Source organism: Nyctereutes procyonoides, unplaced genomic scaffold (genome assembly GCF_905146905.1).
Source record: "Nyctereutes procyonoides isolate TBG_1078 unplaced genomic scaffold, NYPRO_anot_genome, whole genome shotgun sequence".
Classification (NCBI taxonomy): domain Eukaryota; kingdom Metazoa; phylum Chordata; class Mammalia; order Carnivora; family Canidae; genus Nyctereutes; species Nyctereutes procyonoides.
The window spans coordinates 40,477,395-40,499,919 of NW_026575020.1; the positions used below are offsets into that span (position 1 = coordinate 40,477,395).

The 22,525-nt window shown below is 38.8% G+C and overlaps 1 protein-coding gene across 1 annotated transcript in view; it reads left to right on the forward strand.

Moving 5' to 3' along the window:
- The window catches only part of NR6A1 (nuclear receptor subfamily 6 group A member 1), a 218,932-nt gene that overhangs the window by 176,144 nt on the left and 20,263 nt on the right, over nucleotides 1-22,525 (forward strand). Inside the window, exons 3-5 of the mRNA XM_055333636.1 lie at nucleotides 7,291-7,533; nucleotides 15,433-15,488; nucleotides 22,237-22,391. Coding sequence (XP_055189611.1) covers nucleotides 7,291-7,533; nucleotides 15,433-15,488; nucleotides 22,237-22,391 — 454 coding nt within the window. The remainder of the gene's footprint in view (nucleotides 1-7,290; nucleotides 7,534-15,432; nucleotides 15,489-22,236; nucleotides 22,392-22,525) is intronic.

A 22,525-nucleotide genomic window follows, 5' to 3' on the forward strand; every position in this document is an offset into this window, starting at 1 on the left:
GAGATAATAGTAGTATCTACTCCATAGAATTGTTAGGAAATAGTGAATTATATGTGATACATAAAGAACAGAACTTATTGCATAGTACCAGGCTCTATGTTAGCTATTATCATTGTAGACTTATCATGTATTCCCTAATAAATCCATGAAGTGAGTATTATGGTTATCTCTATTTTACAGTTGATAGACTTCTAGAATTGAGGCGTGTGCCCACAGTTACAGAACTAGGAACTGGCAGTGCTAGAATTCATACTCAGTGTGACTTAACCACCAATCCAATATATTTCAGACCTTTTACACTTTTACATTTTTCATTCATTTATTCAAGAAAATGAGCATCTTCTCTGTAGCAGTCATGGTTCCAGATGTTACTATTAACGTCTTTGATTGGGACTTAACCTACAGTGTAACTTTGGTTAGGTGTAACTGGGGTCCTGCTACTTTTATAAAACAAGAATCTAAGTATTGTAAAATTCTGGTCAGATTGATGAACAGATTAGTTTATGACTGCCTTTGTTCTCACTTACTGTTCTTGCTAAATGATAGAGATGAAAACATCTGTTTATTTGAGCAGACACTTGTTGATGGTGCTCTGAAGAGATGTTCATGGGGCTCTCTATCTGATTCAGATTGTTATTGATTTTCTATGCCAGCCATATCAGCTGTTTTTATTCATCATTTTTATTATTTCATTTGAACTTGACATACCTACCTCTGAAAATTAATCTGTGTCCATAGAGACCCCAACTGAACTCTGCATTTGCCCATATCTATCTCAGCAGGAGTGTTAAAATTTGAAGAACTGAAATTTAATGTGATCCTGTTACCTGCACTAGAATAATTACTGTTTTCTAAAAAAATATTTAAGATTATCCCTAAGGTATGGAAAACTAGCAAAGACAAGCATGTAATCTTTTTTCTAATATTGCTTACATATGGTTACATTTATTTATAATTAGTAACCAGCAAGCTCCTTTTAGAATGTTGCTCAGGAACAAATTTGTGGGCATATCATGACTGTCTTACACATAGAGGGGTAGGACATAGCCTGATAATGTATCTCTGGATACTTCTGTGTAACTCATCTTGTGATAGTCTTGCTAAATCTTAGTGAACTATATTGGCTGTTTTAGAAAGGAATGAGATTCTTCTCAGGGGAAACCCAAGTTGAAGAGAGGTTTCCAGCTTCAATTTTAAGACATGACTTTATATGCCAATTGTTTTTTCTCCCTGTCCCCTCCTCTGCCTTCATTTGTCTAACTGGTGGTCATATGTCAGAACTCACCTCCTCAAGGAAGTTTGTCATTACCTTCCCTTGCCACCAGACTGACTGAATAATCCTCTGTGCTCATTTTTTGAAGTTTTTTTAGGTTAAAAAAAAGAAGACAAGCAATAGTAATGTCCAGTAGTTAGAAGTTTACAAAGCTGCTTCATTCTAATACCATGAGGAATCCAGAGCTCCATGTCATTTATAGGCAATCTGTTAATTCCCTGATTCTTAAAACAGTTACTTGAAAAAGTACCATATTATCTGTGTTTTATAGACTAGAAATTGAGGTACCTCTTGGGAGGTTAAGAAACTTTCCAAGGTCATGCTGCTAGAAAGTGACAGCATAGGTTTGAGCCCAAGTTCTTAGTCTCTGTGTTCTACTGCCTCTGTTCAAGATATCTGGAGAGCTAACAGTTGTCTATTTCCTTTCCATCCCTTGGTGAAGATTTGCCTTGCCATAAGCCCTGAGATCAACTCGACCTCCCCATCCAAGTGCATTCTATTGACTGCCAGGCTGATCTGTTGACCTAATCTCAGTCTTTAATCTCAACGTTTAAAAGTTTTTTTTTTTTTAAAAGATTTTATTTATTCATTCATGAGAGACAGAGGAAGAGGCAGAGACACAGGCAGAGGGAGAAGCAGGCTCCATGCTGGGATCCCGACGTGGGACTCGATCCCGGGACTCCAGGATTGCACTCTGGGCCAAAGGCAGGTGCTAAACTGCTGAGCCACCCAGGGATCCCCTAAAAGTTTAAAATTCTTAACTGTCTTACTTTCCACTCTCCTCTTTTGTTTTACTCTTGGGGACAGGGGCAAGAGAAAGATTCCAATAGTTTTTGTTTCTTTTTTTTTTTTTTTAAGATTTTATTTATTCATGAGAGACACACAGAGAGAGAGAGAGAGGCAGAGACACAGGCAGAGAGAGAAGCAGGCTCCATGCAGGGAGCCCGATGTGGGGCTCGATCCCAGGACTCCAGGATCATGCCCTAGGCCGGAGGCAGGCACTAAACCACTGAGCCACCCAGGGATCCCCTAGTTTTTGTTTCTAATGTTTGATTTTTTTTTCCCCTTATTACATCAATTTTCAGAATAATGAGTTGGTGTCCTAGTAACCTCCATGGTAACTAATGAGATTTTTCTTTTTAACATTGTGAATGCATTGATTTTTATATTTGAAGTGTTTTAATCCATTGCTGTTATTATTCTTTTTGATGCATAGGTTGCTCCAGTTTTAGGCCAGTGGGGGGCTTTTTATGTTGCTTTTTATGTCCTTTTGACATGACCCCATTATTAGTCTTGGGTAGCACACTAACACTCATCCTATGTCTATATTCTGCCTCAGACCTGGAATCAAACATTTCTCTAAGGAGTCTGGGAACCTCTTTGTAGAAAATGGTATTTTCAAAGTTCACTATCTGAGTCCTTTTAGTACTGCTGATCAAGATAAACATTCAGCTTCTCTGATAAATTAGGTTCTTCTCTCTCCTACTCTATTTTTTTTTAACCATCGCTATTTTTGCAGATAGCAAACTACCTTCAAATACCTATCATTTTTCAAACCCTCAGCTTTTCATCAACTCCTTTGTCTCTTATCTTACTGACTTCTGAGCACCACAGTTACTATTATCCATAGTCTTTAATGTGAAGTACTTATTTGCCTGATTTTTTCTTTCTCTTGTATTTTAGGTAGAATAATACAGATTAAGAACACAATTAGTAGATTGACAGTGCTGAATTAGGAATGGTTATGAACATTTCCTTTGTGTTAGCCTCATTAGTCAGAGAATGCTGTAGATATTATGAATCTGGAATTTGAGTTATGTGATAGTTGTTCATGATATTCTTATGAATAAGATAGAGAAATGCAAGCCAGACTAGAGTTTCCACTCTAGTTAAGAGACAAAGCTAATTGAGCATCTATTTCCAGAATGGTAATGGTTAAGCCAGATTGGAGAAGGGGCTAACAACTTGCCAGAAGGCCACATTCTGTTTAATATTGTTTTAAAGATGAAATTGAAAATAATCTCATACTGACCATACATGGAGAAAAGAAGGAGGTAGGAGAAATAACTAGTTACTGGATGGTAAGACTGGAGCCCTAAAGATTTCAACAGACCAAAATGACATACAGAATTTATTATATATAAAGATAAAATTGATCCAGGATGAATATTACGTTCTACCCTTGAGTTCAACATTTACCTTCCCAAGAATGCAGTAAAGAAAGATGTGGTTGAGGCACCTCACTGGCTAAGTTGGTAAAGCTAGAGGGAATCCATGCCTCGGGCAAAGGTCTCCTTAAGGCAATTTCCAAGGCACTTTCTAACACTATAAGATTCCAGGTTTCTGTAATATGGAGATAATGATACCTTTCAGTGACTATGATGAATAAGTAAGGCCAGACATGTAAAAAACTTCTTGAATGTTGCCTGGGACACAATACTCACTAAATGTTCTTTGTGGTATCTATAAGAATTATCTATAAGAATAATCTTTGTCCTGGCCTGGTTCAAGTGAGATAATGAATATAAACATGCTTTAAATATCCTTCAGGTCTTCTACAAGAATAGGAGATACAGAAATCTATTATCTGACTTGAGACAGGGCACAGCTGAGGCATTTCACTTCAATTGGTTAATTTACAAAGAGCTTGACTCTTTAGCTTCCCCCCCCTCCCCAAGTAAGGAAGGGCCTGACCTTCATATAGTTTAGATAGATTGGCCTTGCTGTGGCCACAGAATGTAATAATGATTAGGTCCATAGACTTTGGAGGTTCCAGCCCAGCTCCCATACTTAACTACCTGGGTGACTTTTGGAAAGTGATATCACCTCATAAGCTTCAGTTTCCTCTTCTATAAAGTAAGAGTACCTTATATTTTATTATTCACCGCAGTAACATATGTTAAGTGCTTGGCACAAAACCTGGTATCCAAGTGATCACTTAGCAGTGGCTTCTCCTGTTTTTATAATCTTTTCCTGCATATTTTGAGAGAAGTTTGTAAAATGCTTCTTTGAGGAGCTTCACGGTTGATTGGGAGAGGGCCTTTCTCCTGTACCTTTGAAAGATTTTCTTCTGAATTAGTTCCTGGTCTGTGGCTTAGACCAGTGCTCTTTATAGACACAGAACATGGCAGTAACAATAGCTATGAACAGAGAAGCAGTCATAGGATTCAAAGGGAATTTGACTAGTGCCCATCGGTGGAAATACGGACTCACCTTGTCTTTGATCTCATTGTGGCCTTTTAAGTGCTCGTGAAAAGAACAAGCAGTGTTATACAAAAGTAGAATCTACTAAGTAGATTCTTAATAATTCTGTGTTTGATTGTTGTTCAGTGGGTCCTTTGCTCTGGATCCAGATGCTGCACAGAATGCCATATGAATGCTTTCTGAAGAGGTTACTGAACTCCAGTTCTGATATTGGCAGAGTAGGGTCAGTCACTTCCTAAATGGACAAGTTCCTTAACTTTTTCTGAGATCTTCATTTTCTCAATTACAAAATAGTAATAGCAATTGTATTATATCCACCTACGGGATTATAAGAATTTTGTGACACAGCACAAAGCATAATACTTAGTTGTGGTTGGTACTTAGTAAAATCATATCTCTGAAGAAAGGGAGAAAAGGTTGGTATGGTTCTTCCAGATATTGATTAATGATAACTATTTTTAAATCTATTCTAGTAGACTTCTGGTTTGTATTTTAATGTGTGTGTCTATATATGATATGAATCCTATATATGGTAGAATGTGAGGTGTGTGTTTTTTAATTCTCTACTGTAACTTTGCTCTAATGTTTACCTTGAGCTTCCTTTGCATTTTTATTTATTTATTTTTCCTTTGCATTTTTAAACAGAAAAGAAGAAGAAAAAGAATGGTTATTACACCAGGGCCATTGTTATATTTTAACCAAGTTTCTTTTAGTTGCAAATAACAGAAACATTTAAGTTAGCTGGGGGTGGGTGAGGAGAGTATTATAAGACATGGGAATGTCAGTTTGTTGCAATATGTCAATTTGCCCATAGTTAAGTTCATCCAAGCCTCAGAAAGGCTTGGAATGGTCTGTAACTAGGAAATATAGAGTCCTCAAGAGCCTAGGCAATTCCTCTTTCCGTATCTGTCTTTCTCTATTTCCCTAACTGTATGGTCTCCTGGACCTGCTTCTCTCTGTATATCTGCTATTTGCTGTGTGACTTTGGAGCCTTAATATATATGTCTGTTTCCCTGTATGAAAAAAAAAAACATTGTGTAATTTTTCCCTGTACTGCTGTTAAAAATTACCACACATTTGTTTTCTCACAGTTCTGGAACCAGAAGTTTAAAAGTTAGTATTGCTAGGTGAAAATAAAGGTGGGCAGAGCCATACTTCCTCCAGACACTCTAGGGGAATTCACTCCTTGTCTCATCCAGCTTGTAATGGAAGCCATTCCTTGGCTGTGACTACCTTCTTCCTGTTTCCACATTGCCTTCTCCTCTGTACATGTGTATGTGTGCATGTGTGGCATGTGTGTGTGTGTGTTCTCCTCTTCTATTTATATCAAATCTCCCTCTATCTTTCTCTTATAAAGACCTGTGTGATGCAAATAGGGCCCACCTTTATAATCGAGAATAATATTTTAACTCAGGATCCTTAATTTGATCACATCTGCAAAGACCCCTTTCCCTTACAAGATAACATTTATGGTTTTTAGGGATTAGGACCTGTTATATTTGGGTGGCCATTATCCAGCCTGGTACAAATAGGGATAAGACATCTCAAAGTTGGCATATGATAAAGGTTGCCTAAATGCTAGCCTCCTTCCTTCTCTACATCTCTTTTACATAAACTGCCATGCCCCTCCTATAACATTTCTTTCAACTGCTTTTCCTTTCAGGAGTATTATTACATTAAGCATGGATCTCTTTGAGAAAATACTTTATTTATATATGTAGGTAACATTATAATTCCCATTTTACAGATGAGAGAAACTGGATTCAGAGAGGTGAAGTAACTTAATTTTACCAAATTCAGTCAGTTGGTAAGTGTCAGAACTGAGGTATGAATAAGGATGTCTCTCAAACTCTTAGGACTGTGTTATTAATCATTTTATCTTGCCTATTACTCAGGAGTATGGTTCAGATTGCTGGTTTCTTGCCTTGGCTTCTGATCAAAAACTTTTCCTTCAGAGGTTTCTTGGCACCTGTTAGCAAGATCTGACATCACAGTTCACCAGGGCACTTTTTTGTCATATATCTGTTCTTTGGCAATTGCTTGATCCTGAGTAAATGAAATTTGAGACAAGAGGAAGTTAGCTATATTCCAGCCTGAATTTCCTCTTTGACTAACTTTGTTGTGAGGCGGTAAGTTCCTTAACTCTGTGGATCATGATGATTGATTTCTGAGCACCCAGTACTGGACACAGGGCCTGGACACAGACAGAGTAGATATTCTGCTAGAATGTAAGCTTCACCAGGGACTTTTATTCACTGCTATATCCATACCTTACAACAATGCCTAGAATACAATAGTTGCCCAATATCAATTTGTTAAATGGATGGAAGACTGGTTGGCTGGCTGGGCCTAGTTAAAACTTCTTCACTGGTTAATAATTATAACTTTCATTTATTGGGTGTATGCCATTTGCTGGGCACTTACATAACTTACCAGTAACCCTTATCCACCTTTCTGCAGGGTAGAACTAAGTGATAGGCTCTGGCTGAAGAAGGTGAGGGAAAGGGAAGAGTTGAGGATATCTCCCCAGTTTCTGACCTAGATACTGGTCCAAGTGATGATGAAACCCCAAGAGAGGAGCATGAGTTATTTTTTTAGATAGGCTGTGTTTGTGATATCTGCAGGTAGATGCAAGGGTCAGTTCCTAGGACAAAGGCTCCAAAAATGCCCCATTTGTCAGTTAGCTGGGAAAGGTGATGTTCTTGATCTTTCCAGGACAAAGTTGCTTTTTTTTTTTTTTTTTTAAGTTGCTTATTTTAGAACTGCAGGCTTAAAGCCATTATTTCCATGTGTTCTAATTTGAATATGTTCAGTTTCTGTTCCAGATGATCGGGCTGAACAACGAACCTGTCTCATTTGTGGGGACCGTGCCACAGGCTTGCACTATGGAATCATCTCCTGTGAAGGCTGCAAGGGGTTTTTCAAGCGGAGCATTTGCAACAAGCGGGTATATCGGTGCAGTCGTGACAAGAACTGTGTCATGTCTCGGAAGCAGAGGAACAGGTGCCAGTACTGCCGCCTGCTCAAATGCCTCCAGATGGGGATGAATCGGAAGGGTGAGTGGTGCTTGTGGCTGTACTACCCATCCATCATCCATCACTTTACCTTTAGGGTTAGCTATTAAGCCTTGGAATTTTTTATTTCCCAAGCCTACACTATATGCCTGGTCTTATACTGTGTACTCATAACCCAAAACCAAATTTTGGCACAGTTCCTTGCCTACAAGGAATTCCCAGACTAGGTGGGAAGAAAGACTAGTGAGATGTTATGGATTCTTTAAGGATGAATTCGTGGAGTGGCAAGACACCAATGAATAATAAAGTTCTGACTCAAATTAATATACTCTACTAGTTCTTCTTTCAAAGCATGATGACAGAACGTAGGACTTTTAGGTGAAAGAAACAGAAAACCAGTATGTTACTCGAACGTGATATCATTTTGTTTGCTAGAATCAAGGCATACTCAGAGGATAGACATGTCTAGAAATCTCCATCCACTTTGGTGAAGAATTTGGAGTTTATTGGGAAGCTTTCCGAGAGCCATTAGTGTGAGATTATGTAAATAAACCAGTTTTCTAGGAGGATTAATCCAGGGCAGGCTTTGAAGAATGGATTGGTATGGGGAAAGCAGAGAGGCCACCTAGAAAGTATTTAGAAGAGTCTGAAGAAAGGAGTGAAGAATCTGACAGAGGGGTAGGAAAAGTAATGGCACAGATTGGGAGATGGGGAGAAGCTTACCTGATAGGAGTTGATAACATACTGGATATTGGGCAGCACCAGAAATTGAAGTTGCAGATTTGGATTGGATTAATAGTAACAGCCCTACCAGGAAAAAAATAATCAGGCTAAAAAGCATGGTGGGACAAAATGTTGGCCTTGGCAGTACCATTGTTTGAGGTATCTAAGACACATTCAGTGGTTCACCAAGGAATTTGGATGTGTAGGATTGGAGCTGAAGTGAAAAGTCCTGCCTTCAAATAGAAGTTTGTGGAACTTCTCGCCATCAGGTATTAAAATTTTGTTAGTGTATAGAAATCATCAAAGAGAACTTGGATACAGAAGAGGAGAGGGCCAATGTGAGAAACTCAAAAGAGTATTCTCATGGAGGGTGGAAAGTAGTACAGTACATAGAGTTCAGTAGAAAGAATGGAGGCAGAGGTTGGTGACAGACTAGCTCTGTGACCTTGGGCAGTTTGCTTTATGTCTCTAATGCTCAATTATCTTACCTTTAAAAAAAAAGTATGATAGGGCAGCCCCAGTGGTGCAGTGGTTTGGCGCCACCTGCAGCCCCGGGGTGTGATCCTGGAGACCCGGGATCGAGTCCCATGTCAGGCTCCCTGCATGAAGCTTCCTTTTTCCTCTGCCTGTGTCTCTGACTCTCTCTCTGTGACTCTCATGAATAAGTAAAATCTTTAAAAAAAATTATTTTGTCATATTAATAAATGCAGACAACCAGATATACTTTTTTTTTATGATAGAGAGAGAGAGAGAGAGAGAGAGAGAGAGAGAGAGGGGTAGAGATACAGGCAGAGGGAGAAGCAGGCTCCATGCACCGGGAGCCTGACGTGGGATTCGATCCCGGGTCTCCAGGATCGCGCCCTGGGCCAAAGGCAGCGCCAAACAGCGCCACCCAGGGATCCCCCAGATATACTTCAACTGGTTTTTTATTATACGTGGGATGAGAAAAATCTCTTGAAAACTTGCCCATTATGAAGAAAAATAAAGTTATGAAAGGACATTTAAATAAATTTAGGTCATTTATAATTTATTTATAATACTAATATTTTTTATTACTGTGTATATCAGAAACTTATATACTTTCTGTGCATTATCTCACTGAATATGCACAAATCTATTATTAAATATTACCCTCAGTTTAGGGGTGCCTGGCTGGCTCAGTTGGTAGAGTGTACAAACTCTTGATCTTGGGGTCATGAGTTCAAGCCTCACATGTGGTATAGAGATAACTTAAAAAAAATCTGTCTTTTTTATAAAGACTATTTATTTATTTGACAGAGAGAAAGAGAGCGCACAGGCAGGGGGAGCAGCAGGCAGAGGGAGAGGGAGGAGGAGGGTTCCCCACAGAGCAGGGAGCCTAATGTGGAGCTCCATCCCAGGACCCTGGTATCATGACCCGAACCGAAGGCCGACATTTAACTGACTAACCCACCCAGGCACCCCCCCAAAATAAAATCTTTAAAAAATATATATTACCCTCAGTTTATAGGTGCAGCTTGGGGAGCTAAAATGACTTACCAGTAGATAGATTAGTGGTGATTATGTTGATAATAATTATGAAGTTGTTATTAATCACAGAGAGATTGTACCTAACCACATGGACAACATGTTGCTTCACGTGTCTACTGTATGGCATAGCTACTTGCATGTTGGAATGCCCGGTGTTAACTGGGTAATAAATCCCTATAGTAGGGCATTTAAAACCTTGCCATCTTTGTCCTCTATGTTTTTAATCTCATCTTCTGTGTAAAACTTACATACTGTACCTCAAACTTGCTTTGCATTATCCTGCCTGTGCTTGGGTTTTCTCAGCCTAGAAATCCTCCCTCTTCCCCACTGTTCCCTCTTATAGAAATCTTTCCTAGCCACCAACACCAAACAGGTAATGCCTTGAAGAGAGAGTCTGTGGCAACCTACCCACTTTCATCTGATTTGGTCTTGGTTTTGTTCTCTCATCTCCCTTTGTTGTCCTTACTGTTTTATCAAAGCCTATTTGTGGGTTGCCTTCTTGACTGCTCTCTCTGATGATTCATCTCACTTACTCAGTTGGAGCATGAGATTCTGGGGCTTCTAACCAAACTCTCCCACTTCAGGGAAGAAGAAGCTTAACCTCCTAACTCCTGTAACCATAGCCAGGAGAAGATGACACTTGGAGTTTGGGGGATGGGAACTGCCTCTGTGTACCTTTTTATTCTTTTTTTTTTTTTTTACCTTTTTATTCTTTATTGGATGGCTTATTTGCCTTGTGAAGGCTGCCTCTCAGAGAGAAACCCTGCCACCTCCTGGTTGGTGCTGAGAAAGCAGAATTAAAATTACAATTGCCATTGGAATATTTTTGGATTGATGGAACTGTTCATAGGGAACTGTGGTGTTGTTCAACATATAATTTTATGCATTTTTCAAAACCTACAGAAATATACACCGCTAAAGAAGTGAATTTTAGGGACACCTGGGTGGGTCAGCGGTTGAGCATCTGCCTTTGGCCCAAGGCGTGATCCCGGGATGCTGGATCAAGTCCCACATCAGGCTCCTTGTGGGGAGCCTGCTTCTCCCTCTGTCTGTGTCTCTAACTCTTTCTTTCTCTCTCCCTCTCATGAATAAATAAATAAAATCATTTTTAAAAAGTGAATTTTACTGTATATAAGTTTGTTTAAAAACAAGTATATTAGGGAAAAGACAGAATGTAGACTGTGATAAATGAATATGATATTACAAATAAATCACATAGCCACACTGAAGGAAATGGGAATAAAAGAGCTGACCTTGGGAAATAGTGTTTTGACTATATACTGTATACTATAGGGCTGAAGACAAAAAGAACTGTATACAAACAAAGCTGTCTAGTTTGTAAATTTATTTCTCTCAAGGTTATGGGTTGGGAATTCTGACACTATATATATCCTAGGGTTGAACCAACAAATGAATACATTGTTGATAATGGAAGTCAGGTTTCTCACATCAGAGAAAGAAGTTATAAATCAGGAAGGGGGAAGGCTAGACCGAAACTTCTGGTGCTAGATTGGAAGTATCAATATGAACTCATATTTAGAAAAAAAAATTGGAAAAACCAGATCTTGGTTTCCAAATATCAAAAGGAATCAGGCCTCTTTGGAGAAATGGTTGATTCTAGGGTTGGGGCAGGAAAAATACAAGATGAGCCTGGAGCGTCTTGTGGTACCAGAAAGTTAGAATATGCTATTTTTTTTTTAAAGGAGAGGGCAGGAAGGTAGCATTACCAAAAGATCATAGAAGCCAACCTGAAAGCACTTCTAGTAGCCAAAGTTGGAAAAACTTGAGTAACAATATAACTATGTATTAGTTGAAAAAGCAAAGAGTAAAATATCCATGAATTCATACTGATAGAACTAACTGAATAAATAGAGGGTGACAGTTCTTTTTTATAGAATGCTATAAACATGAGGGAAATAGAAAATCACCATTAAAACACAATAATAACAATTGCTATAGATAGGATCTACTTATGGATGCTAAAGTAAGAGAGCATAGTTTTATTTTTAGTTTTTTAAGATTTTATTTATTTATTTATTCATGAGAGACACACAGAGAGAGAGGCAGAGACACAGGCAGAGGGAGAAGCAGGCTCCATGCAGGGAACCTGACTTGGGACTCGATCCTGGGCCTCCAGGATCACGCCCTGGGCTGCAGGCGGCGCTAAATCGCTGCGCCACCAGGGCTGCCCCACCAGTGGATTTTGAGCAGAACTTTGATGTAGTTAGCTTCATATCTTACCTTTTTGTTTCTGGGTTTGGTTCAGCTGCCCAAGCCTAAGTGAGGAATGATGGTACATGAATTCCAGAGCAGAAAAAGTATTTGTACTTCTTTTAAGCAGATAGAATTGTGGCTGCTGCCACTCAGGCTTGGATAAGAGGTACAGCAAAACCATTCCTGTAATCTTATACCCAGAAGACTTTGGTTTTTCTTTTTTTTTTTTTTTTTATAAATCAGTTTATCACGAGAAAGATTCTCAGCCCTGTTGAGAACTTGCTCTTAGCTCAGTTTAGTATCAAGAAACAAGCACAGCTTTAGAATCAGAAGACCTGGGCACCTGGGTGGCTCGTGTTTGAGCATCTGCTTTCACCTAGGTCGTGATCTCAGGATCCTGGGATCAAGTCCCACATCAGGCTTCCTGCAGGGAGCTTGCTTCTCCCTCTGCCTCTGTCTCTGCTTTTCTCTCTGTTTCTCATGAATAAATAAAATCTTAAAAAAAAAAATCAGAAGACCTAAACTGAAATTCTCCACTCTGTCAGTCCCTGGGTATCCTTGAACAAGTCCCTTTACCTCTCTTCAGGGTTTTACCATCTCTAAACTACATAGGATAATAATAATGTACATCTTCCAAAGGTCAAATGTGATACCATATATGTGGGTACGTTATAAGCTTTAAAATATGATCCAGGTTTTTGTTTTAACAGAGGTACTGTGACACATTGTATTATTTCCCATACTAAAGGCAGTTTCATGTCATCTTGACAAATTTTACCATCTTTGACCAAACCAGTACTATTGTTCTTCTTTAAATAAAATTTTTTAAAAAATCAGGGCACCTCGGTGGCTCAGCGGTTGGGTATCTGCCTTTGGCTCAGGGCATGATCCCAGGATCCAGGATCAAGTACCACATTGGGCTCCCTGCATGGAGTCTGCTTCTTCCTCTGCCTGTGTCTCTGCCTCTCTCTCATGAAAAAATAAAATCTTTAAAAAATATAAAAATAAAAAAAATTTTTTTTAAAGATTTATTTATTCATGAGAGAGAGGCAGAGACACAGGCAGAGGGAGAAGCAGGCTCCTTGCAGGGAGCCTAACATGGGACTCAATCCTGGGTCTCCAGGATCACACCTTGGGCTGCAGGCGGCACTAAACCACTGCGCCACTGGGGCTGCCCTAAAAAAATTTTTTTTTAAATCAAAGTTAATTTTCAAAGGGAATTTTTATCACCTTAGTGATAATTAATATTAGTGTATTTTAATGCACATTAGGATAAGTGTGTAATTAAGAGTTTATGCCTACCTAAGATTTTGTTTCTCTAATCATATGCAGACACACTATCGGAAAAACTAGTTGTGGAAAGAAATCTGGCCTTAGTCTAATAGTCTGGACTCCACCTTGATTATGCTGTTTAGTTTCTATTACTGTAAATAAAATACTTAATTTTTCTGAGCCTTACATTCATCTTTTCAGTAGAAGTGATACTGATACTTCCCCCATGATTTTTTTTTTTTTTTTTTACCAGAGATAGTATCCAAAACATAGTACCTATCCATCATATAGGAGTTTCCTTAGTCCAGGTGGGGTTGAGAGACAACATGAGCTTTTAAGTAACAGAACAAAAAATTGGTAAGATGTAAATCTTTAAGATTTGTGGTCCTTTAAACAGAAAAACATGTTGAGTTCCTTCCTCACCTCCAAGGCAGTGAGAGTGAGATATCAAGTAAAATGTATTCACTGTTGGATCTGCTGATGGTAGTTCTTTATTCTGTATCTGTGAGATGAAACAAAGACATGGAGAACTCAGTACTGGAAATAGAAATGTCTGAAGATTGTCATTGACTCTAGAACAGCAGAGAGAGGGAATTTTAAGGATTTTTAGAACTTGAAATTAGGTTGAAAGAAATCTCCAGACAAAAACCAGTATGCATCTGGCTCTGATGATATAAGCTGTGTATATTTCTCACTCCAGATTCACAGCAGTCTTGTTAATGCAGATCTGTTGTCTTCATTTCACAGATGCTTCGAAGATGTTAAAGCTCCAGCAAAGCGGGGAATGGAATCTTGATTTTTTAATTACAATTGTATACGTAGAAAAGAGGCTGGATAGAGGGAAGGATTAGTTACTGAATACCTACTTTATGTACCAGGCCCTATGCTTGGTGCTTTAGCTATGTTATTTTATATGTAATCCTCACCATACCCCGTAAGATAGGTTCCAGAGTAGCCCCTTTTATTGTTCAGTAAACTGAAGTTCAGAGAGGTGAAGAAACTTGTCTGTAGTTAAACACCAGGCAAAAACTGGTTTTAGACCCAAGCTAGTCTAATTCTGAAATGTATAATCTTCTAAGAATACCAATAATGGTGTTTACTTTAGGAAGATGAACTTCCTGTCAGCCTTTCACCTACCACAGGAACTAAGTGTTATGCTTGGAACTCTCAACCCTGCCCCAAGGACTTTCTAGATTCTTCATGTTTTAATTTTTTGAAAGCAAATATATATTTATATATAGCAAAGCTTACTCTCACATGAAGCTGTTAGCTTATTACCTTCAGTTGTTAACATTGCCTCCTCCAAGCCAGCCTCCACAGTGGCCATCACAAAGATTTTTTGAAAATGCCAACCTGACCACATCTCCCCCTGAATTCCATCTTATCCTCAGCTTCCTCTGCTGAAGTCTGTACGCTTACCTTGCCATTAACAGCTGTGATCTGGTCCCAGTTGGTCTCTCCAACCTCCAGCTTCATCTCTTGTTTTTCTCTCTCTCTCTCTCTCTCTCTGTCTGTCAGACACACACACACACACACACACACACACACACACACACACACGTGCGCACGCACCCTGCATGGGTGCATCCCATGCAAGTGGAGGGGGCTGAAGAGGGAGAGAGAATCCCAAGCAGACTCCACACTCAGTACAGAGCGCTACACAGGGCTCAATCTCACAACCCTGAGATCATGACCAGAGCCAAAACCAAGAGTTGGATGCTTAACCCGACTGTGCCACCCAAGTACCCCTCTAATGACTGCTTTTATAGGAAGAAACCAATCATATCAAAATTTTGATTAATTTAAAAAAACAATCTGTTCTCCTCATCCTATAAATTAGACTCAAACTTAGCCAGGAAATAAAAAATACTTTCTTTGTATTCCTCTCTTTGAATTTACTGGAGCCTTCAGGTACATCATCCTGGTGGGATATTTGTAATTGTGCAGAGGACTATTAATGCTGTTACGTTTGCTGAGCATATTAAATGTATGCAGCGTGTGCAGTGGGTGTCCCTTGCCTTGGAGGCCCAAAAGTCTCTGCTGCCTATGAGGTAGCCTAGAATAATGCAAAGAGAAAGAGTACATACTTTGGGTCCAGAAAGACCTATGTTTTAATCTTGATTTCACCAATTATTAACTTGTGCTTTTGGGCAAATAAGTTCTCTTTTTGTGCCTAGACTTCTGTCGGTATGCTTTTGACTGTTGACTTATGTTTCCTTCCAGCAATCAGAGAAGATGGCATGCCTGGAGGCCGGAATAAGAGCATTGGGCCTGTCCAGGTGAGTTCCAGGCCTCAGTCTTTGTGATCTATCCTGGAAGCTCAGGGCTTCAGATGTCCCTGTAGCTATTTACCTTGATCCTCTCATCTCCTGATGGGGAAAGCCATCTTGCTTTCATTCCTGCAAAACTGCTCTTAGAACCTGGTTATGAAAGTGCTTTGAAAATCTTAAATCTGTAACATAATGATTAAAACTCTTGTAATTCCCTCAGTCCTTCCCAGGGATTTCACAGGAAGTAAACTCAATTCTGGCTCTAAAACATCCAGAGGATTTTTCCTGTTACTCACTTAAGGTTGTTTTGTTTTGTTTTGTTTTTCACTTAAAGTTATTGATAACTTAGCCTGGCATAAAACAGCAAAGACTACTTTGCAGTTCAGTATCTCTAAAGATAAATCAGCAGAAAGTTCATTGCCTTACTTGTAGAGTAGGAAAGATAATGCCCATTCAGTCTCACAAATATTTAAGTATTTACTTTGTGCACATCCTTTGTACTGTGAACTCAGTCTAGTGGGAGAGTCAGATGTGTAAACAGACATCAGAGTACAGTGAGTGGTAACAGAGGATGCCCAAGGAGTACAGAAAAGAGGGACTTCTTTTCAGTTTGAATTGGAGCTGTGGTTGGGGACTGAAGACATTCAGGGAAGCCTTCCTAGAGAAGGTAAAGTTTGGGGATACCTGGGTGGCTCAGCGGTTTAGCGCCTGCCTTTAGCCCAGGACATGATCCTGGAGACCCGGGTCCCACATCAGGCTCCCTACATGGAGCCTGCTTCTCCCTCCTCCTGTGTCTCTGCCTCTCTCTCTCTCTCTCTAGGTCTATCATAAACAAATAAATCTTTTTATAAATAGATAGATAGATAGATAGATAGATAGATAGATAGATAGATCGATCATTCTAGAGGGACCTGGGTGGTTCAGTTGGTTGAGTGACTGACTCTTGATTTCAGCTCAGGTCATGATCTCGCGGACATGGGATCAAGCCCCATATCAGGCTCCTTACTCAGCAGAGAGTCTGCTGAAGATTCCGTCTCTTTCTCTCCTGCTGCCCCTCTCTCTCTCCATGCATGTTCTCTCTTTCTAAAATACATAACTTTTAAAAATTTAAAAATTATAATTTAAAAAGATCATTCTAGAAATAAAAATGGTGTTTGAGGAGCTGGGTAAGGGTCAGTGAAACTGGGAGCAGAGAAAAAGCAGTTCAAAAGGTTTTATAGAAGTCTAGCCAAGAGATATCGATAGTGGTTTTCAGTAGGGCACTGATAGTGCAAATTGAAGGGAAAAGAATAGATTCAAGAGATACTTAATAGGTAAAATTGATAAGATTTATCCAGGTGAATGTGAAGGAATGAGAGAAAGACAGGAATTCATAGTTGTTTTGAGACATATGCTGATGAAATATGGGGCATTTTCTATCACATGAACTTAATTATGTGCACTCAAGTGGGCTGTGGGTGTGTTGTAATCATTCATTTTTTAAAATCAAACTTTTTTTCATGTTATTCAAATCATATCTATTTCTTGAAAATTTATTTTGATATATATCCATACGTGTTCTTTTGTGTGTGTACAGTAAAAAACATATTAACATGAAATTTATCTCCTTAACAAATTAAGTGTACAGTACAATATTATTTATTATGTGCACATTTTTGTACAGCAGATCTTTAGAACCTTTTCATTCTATGACTGAAACTCTATACCCATTGGAGTAGCAACTCATTTCTTCCTCTCCGTAGTCTCTGGCAGCCACCATTCTACTTTCCCTTTCTAAGAGTTTGACTACTTCTGATACCTCATATAAGTGAAATCATGCAGTATTTGTTCTTCTGAGACTTTCTTATTTCACTTAGCATAATATCCTCAAGGTTTATCCACATTGTGGTATATGCTAGGATTTCTAAAGCTGAATAATACTCTATTTTATGTATATACTATCTTTTGTTTATCCATTCATCCATCAATGGATATTTTAAGTCGTCTCCATCTCTCGGTCATTGTGAATAATACTGCAATGAATGTGCGAGGGCTTGATACCTCTTTGAGATCCTGATTTCAGTTCTTTTGGATACTCAGAAGAGAAATTACTGGGTCATATGGTAGTTTTATTTTTAATATTTTGAAAAACTGTTTTCCATAGTGGTCACACCGTTTTACACTCCCACCCAGCAGTGCATAAGGGTTCCAAGTTTTTGCATCTTCCTTAGTACTTCCTATTTTCTGTTTTTTTCTGATAACAACATTCTGAATAGTTGTGAGGTGATAACTCATTATGGTTTGGATTTGTGTTTTTCTGATGATTAGTGATGTTGAGCATCTTTTCATTATGGCCATGCTGTTCATATGTCTTCAGACAAGATATTTTTTGTATGTCTATTCAAATCTTTTGCCCATTTTTAAATCAGATTATTTGGGGTTTTTTGCTGTTGAGTTATAGAAATTCTCTTTAACTCTTGGATATTAACCTTTATCAGATAAATAAATGGTTTGCAAATATTTTCTCTCATTCTCTAAGTTCATGTTGACTTTCCTTTGCCTTGCAACTTTTTAGTTTGGTGTAATTCCATTTGTCTGTTTTTGCTTTTATTGCGTATACTTTGGATATCATATTCAAGAAATCATTGCCAAGGCCAATGTCAAAAAGCTTTTTCTCTGTTTTCATTTAGGACTTTTATTGTTTCAGGTCTTACATTTAAGTCTTAATCCATTTTGAGTTGATTTTTGTATGAACTATAAGATCAGAATCGAATTTCATTCTTTTGCATATGAATATCTAATTTTTCCGGTACTACTTGTTTAAGAGATCATTGTTGTTAAAGATCTTTTGACTATATTTATGTGGGTTTATTTTGGGCTATTATTTTCCATCGGTCTGTAGGCCTGTCCTCATGCCAGTACCATACTGTTTTGATTACTGTACCCTTTTTTTTTTTAAGATTTTATTTATTTATTTATTAATGAGAGACAGAGAGGCCAAGACATAGAAAGGCTCCCCGCGAGGAGCCCAATGTGGCACTTGATCACAGAAGCCCGGGATCATGACCTGAGCTAAAGGCACATGCTCAACCACTGCGCCACCCAGGCGCCCCTGATTATTATAGCTTTTAATTTGTTTTGAAACCAGTAAGTGGGGATCCCTGGGTGGTGCAGCGGTTTAGTGCCTGCCTTTGGCCCAGGGCGCGATCCTGGAGACCCGGCATCGAGTCCCACGTCGGGCTCCCTGCATGGAGCCTGCTTCTCCCTCTGCCTGTGTCTCTGCCCCCCCCCCTCTGTGTGTGTGGCTATCATGAATGAATGAATGAATGAATAAATCAATCAATCAATAAATAAATAAGAAACCAGTAAGTGTAAGGCCTCTAGCTTTGTTGTTCTTTGTCGGGATTGTTTTGGTGATTTGGAGTTCTTTGAGTTTCAAGATTGAATTTTGGGTTTTTTTTTTCTATTTCTGCAAAAAATTGGAATTTTGATAGGGATTACACTGAATCTGTAGATCACCTTGGATAGTATGGCTATTTTAACAATAATTGTCTTTTAATCTGAGGACAGAGGATGTCTTTCCATTTATTTATATCTTTAATTTCTTTCAGCAGTGTCTAAGTCTTTCATCCCTTTAGTTACATTTATTCCTAATATTTTATTCTTTTTGATACTATTGTAACTGAGATTGTTTTCTTAATTTCCTTTCCAGATTCATTGTTAGTATATAAAAATGCAAGTGTTTTTTTCCCTGAAACTTTGCTGAATTCTTTTATTGTAAGAGTTTTTTTGATTTTCTACTTATAAGATCATGTCATGTATGAACCAAGGTAATTTTACATTTTTTTCTGATTTAGATGCTTTTTATTCCTTTACATTTCTAATTGCAATGGAAGTTAAGACTTCCAGTACTGTGTTAAATAGAAATGGTGAGAGTGGGCATTTTTGCCTTGATCTTGATCTTAGAGAAAAATCTTGTAGTTTTTCATCATTGAGTATGATGTTAGCTATGGGCTTTTCATTTATGGCCTTTATTTGTAGTCATTTATATTTAGATGCAGTAGAGAGTTTATCTATTGGGAAGAATTCTACAGCATTTCTTCAATGAAAAACCTTCCTCAGTATTAGTCAGTGTCTTTTGAGTACCCTTCTCCCACCAGAGCAGGGATCTTCAATAGCTTACATTTCTAGACTCTATGTTCTCTCTAGGATGGAGAGAGCTGATGCTCAGAGAAATCTATTTCATCTGTCATTGCATTTGACTTTTTGATACTGGACATATAATTTTTACTTTTGTCTTACTTTTTTAGGTAGTGTGTTAGGAAGAGAGAGAGAGCTGTGATCTCCCAAGTTCTTAACTGTGTTCAATTATAATTAAATATAGGGACACCTGGGTGGCTCAGTGGTTTAGTGCCTGCCTTTGCCCCAGGGCGTGATCCTGGAGTCCTGGGATTGAGTCCTGCATCAGGCTTCCTACATAGAGCCTGCTTCTCCCTCTGCCTGTGTCTCTGCCTCTCTCTCACTCTCTCTCTCTCTGTCTATCATGAATAAATAAATAAAAATATTTAAAAATATATATAATTAAAAATAAGGGATAGAATTTCCATTCATTGAGCAACTGTTGTATACCTGTACTTCATAACTTTATCTTAGATTAACCTCTCAAGTCTGATTCAGTTCTGCACCCTAAGAGTGAGCCCAAGTTATAAAAAAGGTGGTATTATCTTCATTTTACAGATGAGAGAACTAAGGCTCAGAAAACTTAAGTGACTTGCCCAACAGTAAGCAGCCAGTTAGGAAATGACAGATAAAATCTAAACCTAGATACAAGCCCTCCTGATATGTTCCATACCTTTAATGCATCAGTGATTGCCCAGTGTCCTGTGGAACCCATAGGGAGATATAGATGCATCCCAACTTTGGCTCCCAGCTGGAATAATCTGATTTACCCAGGACTAGTTCTCTTCACTCAGCCCAAGCACTTCCATGCCCTCTAGACTATGTCTTGCTCTCTCACTACCGTCACTGAAGCTGCTTCAGTCAGGGTAGATGTCTTGTAGTTCGATAGCATCTTTTGTCTTCATATCTCTTATAAAATCAGAGATTTCAGTGTTCTAAAAATCCCTAAGAGAAAAGATTTGTTTGTACATGTTATTGAATAAAGAAAGACTACCCCTCTAATTCAGTATGCAATCTAAGTTTTTTAAGACCAGTCACTCAACTTGTGTACCAATTAAATGTTTCTTGTTTTCCCTTCCAAGTCCTGTGTGCTGTCTGGCTTCCAGTTCTCAATGCCTCCTGTATTTATGATCAGAGAAGCTCAAGGTTTCCTCACAGGCTGCTGGAACAAAGAGTTATACAAGTTTGAGTCAGACTTGAGAGAACATGTCCTCCCAGGTGTTTCTTTTCTTTTTTTTTTTTTTTTTTAAGATTTTATTTATTTATTCATGAGAGACACACACACAGAGAGAGGCAGAGATAGAAGCAGGCTCCATGCAGGGAACCAGACATGGGACTCGGGACTCCATCCTGGGTCTTTAGGATCACACCCTGGGCCAAAGGCGGCGCTAAACCACTGAGCCACCCGGGCTGCCCTCCTCCCAGGGTTTCTTATAGGAATAAGAAATAAAAATGTATCTGGTCCTTTCTCCTTCCTGTTCATTCTCATTCTTTGCTGAGTTTACCCAGTTAGGCTTCAACTCTGAGTAAAACTTTATAGAAGACGTGTTTATTCACTCCCTATATGGTATGATAGATAGAACCATGGACTAAATACTTGGATACTTTAGCTTCTTCCTCAAACTCCTACCTAGACATGATCTTGGGTAAGTCAGTTCACTTGGCTGAGCTAGAATTTCTTCTTTTTTTTCAGTAGACTTGGGATGTCTTTCTTACTAAGAAAATCCATGTGAAGTTTCATGGATAGTACTTAATAAGTGAACATTTATTTATCCAACATGCATTCTTTGAGTACTTTTTTCTAGGTTCTATCATAGCGTTAGGTCTGACAGAGGGCATTTTTATGATATGTTACTATAAGTGCTATAAAAATAACAATGATGGTGAAGATATCATTGTCAACCTTCCCTAATTGTTGCTCTGTTAGGCCCTTTTCTAACCTGTGTAAATGTATTAACTGATTTAATCCTCACAACAATCCCATGAGACATATATTATTATTTTTCTCCACCATGCAGGCATTTTTGGTTCAAATTTTGAATTTTAGTTCAAATAGTTAAATGACTTGCCTAAGATTGTACAACTAGAAAGTATCAGAACCTGTGTTAGAACAAAGGTGGTCTGACTCTAGAATTCATCCTTTTAACCACTATGCTATTCTGCCTATCTCAGAATACACAGAATTATAAGTGGATAGAAAAAGGATCTAAAATTTTGTCTAGGTAGTGATAGGATTCACAAAGCAGGTGACGTTTGAATTGAGTCTTAAAAGGCAAGTAGGAGTTTATTATTGAGTGATGTTTCAGGGGTAAGAAAGAATAGACTCCAGCACAAAGTGTTGAAGAGGCTTTGTGGCTTGAGAGGAGGATAAATGGACAAGAGGAAGGCCATAGTGAGCTATGGTGCTGGTAAGCAAGCAACTAAGCTGTCCTAAGATTAGTGAGAGACCCTGGAATATGGAGGTGGAAGGGAGAGCATCTGGGTGTCTTTCTAGAGAGTTCTGGGAATCCTTGTGAGGTTTAAATAAATTCTTGGTCCTAAAGAAGGAACAGAAGATATCTGAGCACTCAATCTAACATATATTAATTCATTGTCAAAGATATCAGAGGAAGAGATCGAAAGGATCATGTCTGGGCAGGAATTTGAGGAAGAGGCCAATCACTGGAGCAACCATGGTGACAGCGACCACAGTTCCCCTGGGAACAGGGCTTCAGAGAGCAACCAGCCCTCACCGGGCTCCACACTGTCCTCCAGGTGAGCTTTAAGGCAAATCCAGTATCCTTTAGGAATCACCCAAAGAGTAGACCCACAGGGAACCTCTGGGCTGGGTATTCCTGCCAGTTTGTCTCAGCCATTATATTCTTGCTGCCTCAGTCTTTTGGGGAAGG